Source organism: Perca fluviatilis, chromosome 3, assembly GCF_010015445.1.
Source record: "Perca fluviatilis chromosome 3, GENO_Pfluv_1.0, whole genome shotgun sequence".
NCBI lineage: Eukaryota > Metazoa > Chordata > Actinopteri > Perciformes > Percidae > Perca > Perca fluviatilis.
Window position 1 is genome coordinate 4,254,075 of NC_053114.1, and position 13,565 is coordinate 4,267,639.

The window sequence follows — 13,565 nt, forward strand, 5'->3', positions numbered from 1 at the left end:
TTTGCCTTGGTGACACAAACAAAGATATTAAACATGAATAAGAACTAAACAATAAATACAGAAACAAATATATACAAAATAGCTGGATAGCATAAGAAAAAGATGGCTGAATTGGCTGAGTGCACGATGCATAAATATATATAGTATGTGCAATGGGCTGATGTATTGTCCTGGGGTCTCATTCATAAAACTGTGCGTAGGATCCTTACTATAAGTGTACGTGCGCCCAAAAGCCAAAAATGGCGTACGACAAAACAAATTCTGATTTATAAAAGCATGCGGACGTTACATCTGTAAGCAATGTTCCCTTTATAAATCACAGATTAGCGTGTGTACGTGGATCAGCCTCTTATCCCGCCCTGTACACGCCCATTTTTAACCACAAAAAGTCAACGCAAAAGCGCCTCGTGAATGCTGATCAGTATGTTAATGACCCTGGCAGTTCTTTCGTTACGCCGAATCATGACGACTGGCGGAGAAAAAGCAAAAAACTTCTCAGATGTTCAGGAATTGCTGCAAATTGAATTATAATTTCGGCCTGTTCTCGCATAGTGGAGAGAAACCTGATCTATAGACTACATATATTAATAATACCGTCCAAAACGGCAGCCATTACTGCACTCGGGGACAGCTTCGATATACCAGACCTATATGATAAGATTTAACAGAACCATATATTATATCCAAACAAGCCTTAGTGATGAAGTTGAAGATTATATATAATATTTATTTAAAAAACACTTAGCTGTCTGACATTTCCCTCTGGAAACAGCCGGTTGCCCCCAGAGTGGCGAGGACCTGTATTTGGACCGGGATGGCACGGTTCCGGCGCTTTGCCCTCTCTACTGGACCCAATTCAGTAAATAGATCCAAGAGCGAAGCTATATTACTATTACAGCTATATTAGGGAATTTAAATCGGCATATTAGCAGTCATGGTCATGGTCCCTGAAGTCTCTTTTTCTCCTGATTCTTCCATCGGTGTAGTCCTCCTGCAGGGCCAGCAGTGCCATCATGCAGCATTACGCACGGGTTCACCGCAGTATTTATATGTTTACAACAATTTGTGATTGTTAACACCTTGCTAAAATCACAGCATCAACTAGTTATACCCGAGATACAATCTGAAGACGAAAGAAAGTCTAATAGGCAAACACACTTTTCTTCATGCAGGTTTTGTTATAAACAGTATTAAAGTTCGGACTGATAACGAGGACATAGAGCGTAACGATTGCGCGAGAGCTTAACGGCTGTATTTCCAGACTTTGACATTTGATGACATATGCACAGTTTTAAAGACAGATATTTAGTTATTTACACTGTGTTCTGCCGTTATCTAATGCTAGGGTATTTGAACCTATCCTGTATTCCATGCAGTCGGGCCATCTCCTCCTGCGCTCCATAGCGGACAATGTGACGGCGAGACAGCGCCGATTAAAAATTAAGAACTAATTGTTATTTAAGATTTGAGTTGGAGGTGTTTATGGAACAATTATCACTCAGTACAAGCGCAAATAACACTGCTGGATTTCATCTCCATGGTAACGTGGATGATATGGAGTGAAAGAATGTGCGTGAGGCATCAGTATTTGAAAATATTACAAGTAATCGTTTTTCCCACATGTACTTTCTGCAGTCTGACTCCAGTTGACCACCTCACCATCTGCGTCTCCAATTCCTATTTTGTCTCCAAAATGTGCGTACGCATGGGTCAGCGTTTGCGTGGAGGACCGCACATTCTCCCGTCAAGTTAGTTTTTCTATGAATCACAACCTTTGCGTGGGAAATGGCGTACGCACGTTGTCAGCCCCGTTTTGTGCGTACGCCCCGTTTATAAACGAGACCCCAGGATGAAGGTCTGCGCAAAGTGTAGTGACTAGGGATGGGGCGGGCGTTAAGAGTCAAACGGTGTGTAACGGAAACAGTTTGTCGCGCAGCAAACGGCGTAAATATAAAAGCCACGCGTCCTAACCTCATCCCACCGCCGGTATTCTGCTGGAAGTGGCAGCGGCGCTCTCATCGTGCTCTTTTCATTCTCCTCCACGCCGGCAGAGCCGAGCCTGTCACCAGAGAGCAGTTAAAGGGCAGGGGTGTGTGAAAACATGTCAGGGCCACTAATCCTGATAGGAGCTGATGGCTCGCTGTCATGCTGGAAAAAAAGAAGGAAAAAAAAAATAACCAAAAGGATTGCGGGTACTTTAAAAAAAAAAAAAAAAGTCGACCGAGGAGTCGATTCCCAGATTGCCCCTTTTCCAGGAACATGCTATTTTCTTAAAAGCTGAGGCAACGATGCAGCTTTTAAAAATACGAGACTTGGCGGTCAGGCGAGGGTGCAGCACGCTGTGGGATGACGCCTGAAAGTGAGAGCTTTTTTTTTTTTTTTTTTTTTAAAGACAGTGGGGATTTCCTGGAGGGGGGGGCTTGCTTTTTTTGTATTCCTCTGTAGAATGGGGCCGAGCCTGAGCCACGCAGAGTGGTGGAGCTACACTAAATTTTTTTTTTTTTTTTTTTTTTTTTCTCTCTCCCCGCGGGGAGGAAAAAAAAAAAAAACTTTTTAACCAAAAACAAAAAAATTAAAATGTTTTTTTTTTTGTGAAGACATGTTGTAAATAAAAATAATATTTTAAATTTTTTAAAAAAAAAAAAAAAAAATAAAAAAAAAAATTTCTTTTCGGTCGACAAAAGCACCACATAGATTTAAAATGTATGAAAAAAAAAAAAAAAAAATTTTTTGTCGCTACAGAGAAAAAAAAATAATTTAAAACCTTTTTTTGTTATAATCATTGATTTCTTTTTCTCTCAATAAATTCATTTGTTTGCACCAGTGACCAGCTGACTGTGACTGCATCTGGAAAAAAAAGGAAACGGTCTAATTAAAAAGGCCTTTACATAACGACGAACAAGAAATCCCAATTGTTGGAAAAAACATAAAAAAAAACCTAACTCACGTAGAGGACATATCCCTTCCTTCCACCAATAACGTGCTTGGCATGAGAACATGTTTAACTGCAGAGTACACTCTTATTAGGCAGACGTAATGAAATCACTTTGCTCTCAAATAAAGCAATCGCACATCTTCTAAATTAAACATCCAATATGAAGGCGGGAGGGGGTGGGGCAATTGGTGCTGTGCCACACTGATCCAATTGGTATGCATTGCGATGAGGCCGCACGGTTAACAAACATGTTTTCAAAAGCCCAACAATAACCGTGTGCAGGAGTGCTCATGCATCTGCAAGTGTGTGGATTATCAAAGACGGAGGTCCTTATTAACAAGTGAACAAATATAGGCAGAATGAGATGTGGGAGGGAGGGATAAGTGCACACCCGTCGCTATGGGCGGGCCATAGGGGGCCGGGCCCGCCCCCAAAAATGCTTGTGCCCCTCCACTTGAGGCACAGACCTCTTAAAAAAAATACTTATCATATCATAGTTATCATAGTTGCTAATTTTGTGTTGCATTAATGTTGCATTCTTTATCATTAAAACATTAAAAATATAAATTAACAATGGTGTGATTTTTGTTTGATTGATGGGAATCTACACTGCAACAGCCTATCACGGCCTTACTAAAAGAAAGTTAGCTACGACGCTAGCCTACCTACGTCAGTGCAGCCGCTCAACAGTTACCGCCATTTTTGAAAGCTGGATGAGTTTTCGCCGGTTTACTCGCTTCAGTTCGTCATGGATATCCGTAAGTGGTTGAAAAGCCCACCAACATTCTCCTCTGCCAAATTGATACTCACACCAACGCCTCCTGATGTTGTCGTTGGAGAAGGAGCCCCTGGACGACAGTCTGAGCCTGATGCTAGTAGCTCCGTGGAGCCCGACCCTGGGCCTTGGCAGGACCTGCAGGCTGGCGCAACTCGCGACTGGGGCAGCATTTGGGCCACAACTAACTGTTGAATCAGGGGTGACGGACAAACCCAAACAGGTTGTGTTGAGGAAATATCCAGTCAAAATGTTTGGTTAAAAAAAACCGATAATTTTCCTCTAGCTGGTATTTGAACAGGGACTGGCTTGCATAGGCTACTGGGAAAAGGACTCCGTATTTTGTTAGGCCTGCAGGAAATTCACATCTGTATCATCGGACGGACCTTATTCAGTAAGGGGTTTAAGATTTACAGACAAGGGCTTAAATAAGCATGCAGCTCTCACAAGACAGGAGGGGACTGAAGAGGACATACGCTGCCTCCACTAAAGTGCAACCGTAGGTTCAAAGTCTGTGTGTGTGTGTGTGTGTGTGTGTGTGTGTGTGTGTGTGTGTGTGTGTGTGTGTTGTGCGTGTGCGTGCGTACGCGTGGCGTTCTCATGGCACATGCATAGCAATGCATATCCTTCTGTTGACTGCTTTAAAATGCAATGTTTGAGAGATGCTTCTGGTGTTACATCTAATATATTGTATAGTCAAGTGTTTTATGGATATTCATAACATTGCTTCTATGTAATGTGTTGTAGGCTATATAGGCTACCTGGTCATTATTGTTGTTGGTTATGTTTAACGTGGATGATTATGTGCGAATAGTATAACAAGAGTATATGATTATTATAAATATACGTACTGTACGCTAATAATAATTGTGCCCTCCCATGTATTTCATATGCCCCCCTTAAGACTGAGGTCTGGCGACGGGTCTGGATAAGTGTGTGTGTGTGTGTGTGGCCTTTGGAATTAAAATAGCCCCACATCATCACATACCCTTCACCATACCTAGAGATTGGCATGGTTTTATGTCGGTTAGCCTAATAGCTGTTTTGATTTGCATTGAGAGATGATCTTATGGAAAGTACCCCATGCCAATCTGTAGGTATGGTGAAGGGTATGTGATGATGTGTGGTGGTATTTTAATTCCAAAGGCCAAGGGATCTTTATCAGGATGCATAGTATCCTGGATCCATGAAATAACTGGCCTTTTAAAAAAAAACCATCCGCCTGTCCTCATGGGAATTCTTAACATAGGGTTACTCACTTTAGTTGCCAGGGGTTTAGGACATTAATGGTCTGTGTGTTGAGTTATTTTGAGGAGACAGCACATTTACACTGTTATACAAGCTGTACACTTAATACTTTTACATTGTAGCAAAGTGTAATTTCTTCAGTGTGGTCCCATTAAAAAGATATAATGAAATACTGGTGTGCTAAAATGTGAGGGGTGTACTCACCTTGTGAGATCGCATATATATATATATATATAATATATATTGTATATATATATATATATATATACATATATATATATATATACATACATTAATATATTATCATACATATACATACACACACATCCCACATACATACACACATATTAGCCACACATACATACACATATAGCCACATATACATATAACATTACATAGCATACACATATATATATACACATATACATACATACATATACATACACATATACACACATTACATGTTATATATACAACACATATACATAACCACACTACATATACAAAGGGGAAGAAAGAAAAAAAAAAGAAAGAAAGAAATATGAAAGAGCAACAACAAAAAATACAAAATTATTATTATATATATACATGAAAGATATATATGAGTATATATACATATATATATATATATACATATATATATATATATATATAAAATATTAGTATATGAAAGAGCATATTACACACACACATACACATATACACACACACACACACACACAACACATATACATACAACACACCCCTACACACATACATACACACACAGCATATATATACATATATACATACAGCAGCACACACACCACAGGCAGACACACACAGAGAGAGAGAGGAGAGGCAGAGAGAGAGACACACAGCTAGGAGAGGAGGAGCAGAGAGAGAGAGAGAGAGACTGAGAGAGAGAGGAGGAGGAGAGAGAGAGACAGAGACATGACAGGAAGGCGGGATTACAGACGCAGCAAGAAACAAGATGGAAAAAAAAAACAACTTTTATTGACCGTGATGCCATTGAACATTGATGTGGCTAATAGCTAACGCTTTTGGTATTGGAGAAGATTTCGAACCAACTATGTAGAGACATAACAATAACGCTTGGATGAGAAATGTTAACTGAGAGAAACAACTAGTTTGTAAGGATTTTGATAAGGAAAATGTCTGACATGAACACAGTGGCACATAATGGAGAAGAGAAATGGAGAGAGATGGCAATGGCACAAAGAGACACATGGAACATAAAAATCTTCAAATAAACGATGGTTTGCACTATTGACAGATTCCCTTGTAGGTCAAATGAAACTGTACACGTAACGGCTGAAGATAATGTCGTTCAGGGTCACGAGCTGCTCTTCAGCATTTCTGCAGCCTTTAAGGTGCATCGGTTCTGTGCGTTTATCTCAGTGTGTACTTGAGCACGTGGCGTACATGCCTGACAATCAAAATGTACCAGGAACCTCCTCTATGGAAAGAGCCTGATAATCCCCCAGTACCAACGTGAAGTACCAATGTGTGTACGCTATATAGTGTCCCCTCATCACACGTGTTATTTAGACCCTTTTACTCCATGTAGAAATGGCACATTCATAAATACGTTCAATTTATTTACATGGCACTGGCTCAGCAGGGATGCGTCTGTTTAGATGCTTCCAGAGAATGTCAGATGGTTTTGGCACAGGAGACAAGGACAGCACACACATGACACACAACAGTTGACATCCCTAACACCACAACACACAAACACGGTAGACAGCACCACAGACAACACAGGAGACAATCACGGACACAACCAAACACATGGACGGAGATAATACACAGACACACACACATGCTAAACACACATACAGGACTGTGTACATGGCACAGAACACATGGTGTGGGCCTGCACAGCGTTTCCGGCTCCCCACCTCCCCATTCAACTCTTGTGGGATGAATTTGAATGGCGTCTGCGAGCCAGGCCTCATCACCTAACATCAGTGTCCGACCTTACTAACGCTCCTTTGGCTGATGGGGACACACACACACAGGACTGACGCGATGGAATGGACCAACAGGTGGACCCATCCAACCCACATGGAGAGTGCTGCACCTGATTGTAAGCTCTGATTGATAGAGTACTGGCACTTGGCTGCCTGTTCTGCCAGCGCCTCAGCCCCGGCAACACAGTGGACAGACATCCCACACTGGAGGACCCAAGTTGATACAGGCAAGGTGCAGACAGCCACAGGACGCCCTCTTTTAAGTGGCAGATTGAGCCAATAGTCTATTGTCAGAGATTTCTGTAGGACATTGAATGGATAGCAGTACAGGTGGTCTGACCACACAGTTGTTGTGGTAAATGAAATCTCTCTCTTTGTTCAAACGATTCACTTCCAATAGCAAAAATATGAATTCGGGTGGCCGCATTTGTTTCAGTAACACCGACAAGTTCTTTAAAAACGGTGCCTGCTGAGCTGACGACAGACGCAATGACAGCATGGAAAGCTCTCCCCCTTTTCTAAACACAGTTGGACAGTGCGCCCAGAATGAGCCAAGACGCCCAGAGGTAGAGAATGAAGAATGGAATAAAGGGGCAATACACACCAAGCACTGTGGAATATGCCACAAGGTGGGACACGGAATGAAGCACATCTGGACAGGGAGGTGAAACAGATGGAGGGAATATGGGTGAGGACAAGATGGAGGGCATAAAAGGAGTGGGAGAAGTGTGTGTGTGCCACACTCCACAGCATCATTACAATATCAAATCCAATAACATGTGTGTGTGTGTGTGTGTGTGTGTGTGTGTGTGTGTGTGTGTGTGTGTGTGTGTGTGTGTGTACACATAAAATATCTATTAAGCCACTGTGGCCACACCAGAAACAGGAATGGACACAGCAACATCACCTGTCTCTCTCTCTTCTGCTTTCCCCCCTTTGCAGACACGCTCTCCTCTGCTTTCTCTTATTTTGCACCGTAAAGAAGGGAAAAGAAAAAGGGAAGAAGGGGTTCAGATATGGTGAACTGTGTTGATAATCATCTTTTCTTGTAAGAGCATGAGCCTTTCCCCCTTTTTTTTCCATTTTTTTTTTTTTCAACCACAAAGCTTTAGTTTGATATGTAAGCAGTTTTGTTTCTTTTATTAAATTATTTTGATAGTGGTGGGAATTAGCGTTGTTGTCGGCTTTCTGGCCCTTTGACACACACTTCTCCCCACTTTCTTTTCCAACCACAAAGCCTCAGTTTGATATGTAAGTAGTTATTCCGTTTTTTTTTTTTTTATCAAACTATTTTGATAGTGTTGGGGTTTTAGCGTTTTTTTTGGTTTGTTGCAATTTCCTCGCCACTTACATTATTCATGTGTTATTCATGTGTGTGGGTGAAGGAGTTAGTGGAGGAAGTGAAAAGGTGAGGCGTGGCTGCAGAGGAGAGTGGAAGATGGAGGATAGCAAACACAACACAACACCACAACATCTCACACAACCTTTTTTTGTCACCTCTTTCTCCTTGCTTTACAGCGAAACATTTAAGCACCCCGTGGGATGTTTGCCAACCCGGGTGGGAATCAACACTAACAATGTTATTTCTGGTTTCTGGTTCAGGGATAATTGATAACATCTATCAATGCGATGAAAAATGTGCCAAGCCGCAAAGTGCAGGCTGAGACAAGCTTATGGTCAACAGATACCACAGCTGAGTGACTGTCTTCATAAACTCCAGTAGCTGAAAATATACCTTCAAGGACCCACAGGGCATTAGCACTAGGGTTGGGTACCGTTTGGATTTTTACGATTCCGATTCCTAAACCGATTCGTGAAAAACTGAAAAATGTCCGGTTAATATGCTTTTATGTCCGTTTCGGTGAGCCCAGAGGGGAAATATGGCATTTTAAAAGTAGCCTACATTTACGGTAGCAGGATATTTCTACGTCCGTTTCGGAGCGTGTACAAAAAGCCGTCTATCAGCTGTAATTGTAGAGTGCATGTCGCAGAATAGCGTGGACACGGGCTAACACCGCGAGCAGGCACGTGCGCCACTCGGCAGAAAAAGGGAGAAGGAAAAAAAAAATGAGTCTGCCGCTGGAAAAATATTTCAGTCGGAACCGAAATGAGGAACCGAAATTTGCGTTCTAATCCAGTACGAATACTACCGTTTGCGTATGAACCGATTCCATAGTGGTTTTAGTCACACAATGTCCTTTTAAAAAAAACAAAAATAGTAGTATGGTATAAGCATTACTAAAAATATGCTCACTTGTGACCATACAAACAGTTGTTAAACAACACAATTCCAACTCAAGTTCCACCATTTGTTATTTCTGGAGCTTTCAACCATAACACACAGACTTCACCTGTGGATAGAGTTTGCTCATTCAGAACATCTTTAGAAGACTGAGGTGAATTCACTAAAGGGTTACGCGGCTTCTGCAGTCGCTAAACCTGCACAAATAAGACCCAGAGAAACCGTGTAATTGTCAAAGCACCTGCAAAGGGTGAAATACACCCCTAACTGCGCTGCCAAGCAAATAGCATCTCGGTGCTCCTCTGCTGTTTGCACATATTTAAATGAGGTGCAAACACATCTGGTGCAAAATTCGCCCCTTTCTATGCAAATGAGCCTCATTGCAAAAACAGTCCAATTGACAAAGATCAGCGCTAATAGCCACACACAATTACAGAGGAATTATTAGCGTCTCCAGAGAGCCGATGTTAACGGAAGTGCGTTTATAAAGGGTGTACTATGCTTCAAATTAATCAATCAATTCAATTCCTTGACTGCAGTTTTGAGGAATGCCTCTGCACCTCATTGGTCAGGACCTGTAGCTCGCGGTCCAGATTTTCAATTTTTCTTTTTCTCTCTGCCATTGTTCTGCAGACTGCGTTCTTGGACCTCGTGACGAGGCAGATAGCAGTTGCGAGTGATGCATAGTTCACGGTGCTGTCACTACTCGATGTGAGTCGAGTGCAGATGTGAGTTGCGCATGCTCGGATTTAAACGGTTTACGGCATAACGCCAAGGGATCCGGATCCGGCAAACGTTTTAGCTACCTATGATTGTTTGATTGCCAACGTTTGCTCAAAACGCCATTCGAGTGACCGCCTTTGTTGTGTTTGATCGCTAACTCGTAGCCAGCAGTGAACCAACTTCGTTATGTAGGTTGATTTTTATTGTATTGACATTACAGAAGTCTCTCGTAAGCAGGTTCTTGTCGGCTACTTCAGCCTTTAACCCAGGACTGACATCAGGGATCATGCCGTGACAATGTGATGCCTTACGCTAAATAATAAATGACTGCTTTGTAAAGTACCTATCTCATTATTCTGTTGCTATCAGCAAAACAGATCTGCGTGAAGTCGCAAAGTGACGCGTGCGCAACTCACATCTGCACTCAACTCCCATCGGGAAGTGACAGTGCTATCAGCGGCCGCAATCCATTCTTTGTTCATTTGCCCCTGTGTGTTATGGTTAAAAGCTCTGCATGAAGCTAATAAGTGGACTATGAGTTGGGATCACAACTATTTCCAAGGTCAAGAGTGAAAATCCAAATGAAGCGTTGTGAAGAATTTTTATTTTCTGAGCCCGGTAGATGGCGCTCTCTGTTCAACAAAGGGTTGAAAGCACGCTGAAGTGCCATTCCTTGAGCCTTTCTCCTTAGACCAACAGCACCATCTAGTTGGGTCAACAAATACAACTAATGGTTCATGGAGCTGCATTTGGACATATCTAACATCCACTGATGCAGTTGAAAGCTACAGTCAAATCTAGTTAACTGCACCTTGAGTTAAAACTGTTTTGTCAAAGTAATAAAACGTTATGCCCATTCAGAATTATCAAGATATAGATCAATTAGATCTTGATCTTAATTTTCAATTAGATCTACATCATAAAAAAAAAGCCAGAACATTTCTTAATTCACTAAAATTCTTACTTTGGTTATTTATGACTTGTGTTACTTAAAGGCAGAGTTGGTAACTATTTCCAATATATACTTTTTTATATATTGTTTAAATAGTTGGTAACACTTTACTTGAAGGTATCTACATAAGAGTGACATGACACTGTCAAGACACAGTCATGACACATGAACCCTAACCCTAAAGCTTGTTTTATGGTTCTGAGGAGGCTCCACGCAGAGCTCTCACCGTAGCCTACATAAGTGGCCTGAAGTTCATACTTGTGCGCTGGTGTGTGCGTCGAGCCGGCATGTGTGTGTGTGTGTGTGTGTGTGTGTGTGCGTGTGTGTGTGTGTGTGTGTGTGTGTGTGTGTGTGTGTGTGTGTGTGTGTGTGCGTGGGGAGTGGGTGATAGAGCGAGGGAGAAGTGAGAGAGTGATGGCGATTATCTTCGGAGTGAGTACTGACTCTAGAGTCCTAGTGAGAGAAACAAAGTGTCTCCCCTGTTCTTTCTGACCATGGTGGGAAATCTGGAGCAGGAGAAGTTAACCCTCTCCTTGATTTCATGTTGTTTAGGGAGCAGGGGAACCCGGAAATGATTAGGGGGAAATTTGACGCTACCAAGCCACGGCCAAGCGGTGCGTAATTACATTTTTCGAGAGGTGCACGTCGGCGTAGACGCGGAGGGGTCTGCGGGGTACGCCGTCGATTCGACGCGGAAGCATAAAACAACCCTCTAACCCTAACTTTTCATGACAAAAACCGAATTACACTTAATGACAGACGTCAGAGTCATAAACGTTTATGACTTGTTTATAATGTTTATGACAAGTTCATGACAGTGTCATGTCACTCTTATGTAGATACCTTCAAGTAAAGTGTAACCAAATTGTCTGTACACCCCGACAGCAATAAATAACTTAAGGGCTCTGAAAAAGGAGCGAAAAAGAGCCGTCATCTGTAGCTGCCGTAATCCTGTGAAAACGCCCACCAATCACTGCCTCGCGGTCCGCTTGGAAACAACCAATGAAATGCCTCCTTGCCCCGCTGCGCGTACTCTACCCCTCCCGTGTAGTTAACAGTAGTCATGTTTGTTTGAAACAGTAGCTATGATTAAAATTAGGTGTTGGCTTACCGGTGAATGAGACCGGAAGTAAAACGGCGGTCCTTTGTCCGCTCTGCTCTGAAGCAGCGAGGCAGCTGTGCTCGACGCTTGTGCACGTCTGTGCGTGGGTCAGAGCCCCGAGGGCAGGGGGAGGGGTTAGACCGAGCCCCAAGGATACTTTACATACATTACCAGCCCTGCCTTTAAATGTGCAAAATAATAGATACGATAAAGGATGTTTGAAGGGTTCTGATTTGATGTTGGAACTAGATGTAATAAATGCGACTGAAGACCAAGTCTACCCTGCATGAGAGAAAACAATGATTCTGAAAAAGCTTTTATAAGTAGCAATGAATAGTATTTTGTTCATTTCACGATGCTGTGCAGAAATGACACAGACTTCGTAAAATGAAACCAAATAATTAGTAGTTGCCCGTTGTGTTCCAGACCCTGCTTACAGGCCTAATAGTTTTATTCTGTGTCTGTTCATCTGCACCAGTGAGAGCTGGGAGGGGGGAGGGAGGTGGACGGGACTCCTGTAGGTGCTTTCACCCTCCACTGACTGAAACAACGCAGCCCCCCCCACCCCCCCCTCGAGCTTGAACCGGCACACTGCTCTAACAGCACAGTTCAAAGAGCCACGTGTTCAAAAAATAATGGGCATGATCACAGCTGGGCACAGTGCAAGAAGGAGACAGAGAAACAGCGAGGATTCAGTGCATTCATCTCTTCTTCTCCTCCGTCTGGGGGCGGGAGGGGCTTCTACTGAGTCGCGCTTTTCTTGCGTTTCTTCTTGACCCGGTACACATGGAAGGTTTTGTTCTGGAATGTTCTGGTGAACAGAGCGCTGTACGCCGCCGTGTCCGTCTTGACGGCCTCGCAAAAGCGAGGGTGCGAGGCAGGGACGAGGTCTGGGTCATTCTCTCCCGGGCCGTCCATGATCTGGCGGTACACAGAACGAGCATGTCATCATCAACAGCAACGAGAATAACAAAGGTTAACACTACTGTACATTCTTAAAGGTCCCGCTCTTTGGATGCTTTTATATAGACCTTAGTGGTCTCCTAATACTGTATCTGAAGTCTCTTTTATATAGACCTTAGTGGTCCCCTAATACTGTATCTGAAGTCTCTTTTATATAGACCTTAGTGGTCCCCTAATACTGTATCTGAAGACATTCTTTTATTGAACACATTGCTCAATGAATTGAATATTAAAGGCACCACTAAAATAAAGAATGACAGTTACATTTCTACTGATAAAAATCTCAGGGTGTCCCTGAATACTTCACAGATACATGGTCCTAATATTGATTTGTTATTATTGAATCTTTTTAAACTTGCTATTCTCTACATTAATAAGATATAATTCGTAGTTTGTTAATAATAAATGGTCAATACTGTAGGTCTCTGAATGAAGGGCATAGAAAGAAAGAAAAAACACAAAAAGAAGGGAAATGAAGTGACCATGAAAAAAATAAAAGTAAGAAAACAAAGGAAGGTAAGAGAGAGAGAGAGAGAGAGAGAGAGAGAGGACAGAAAGATGGAAACCCATCAGCCCTTCAATAAAGCTGCCTGGATGTCAGATGTTGTGAGTGCTGTGTGACATTTACGCGTCACAAACACACCGGCTC

At 42.4% G+C, this 13,565-nt stretch overlaps 1 protein-coding gene across 3 annotated transcripts in view; it reads right to left on the reverse strand.

Annotated features, from left to right (window-relative positions):
* Positions 1-11,169: 11,169 nt before the first annotated feature.
* dpy19l3 (dpy-19 like C-mannosyltransferase 3) overlaps positions 11,170-13,565 on the reverse strand; it is a 68,277-nt gene continuing 65,881 nt past the window's right edge. For 2 of the 3 annotated variants that reach the window (XM_039794109.1, XM_039794107.1), the window contains exon 17: positions 11,170-12,874. In XM_039794109.1, coding sequence (XP_039650043.1) covers positions 12,695-12,874 — 180 coding nt within the window. In that variant the 3' untranslated portion in view covers positions 11,170-12,694. The remainder of the gene's footprint in view (positions 12,875-13,565) is intronic. The other variant, XM_039794110.1, reaches the window with a different exon arrangement.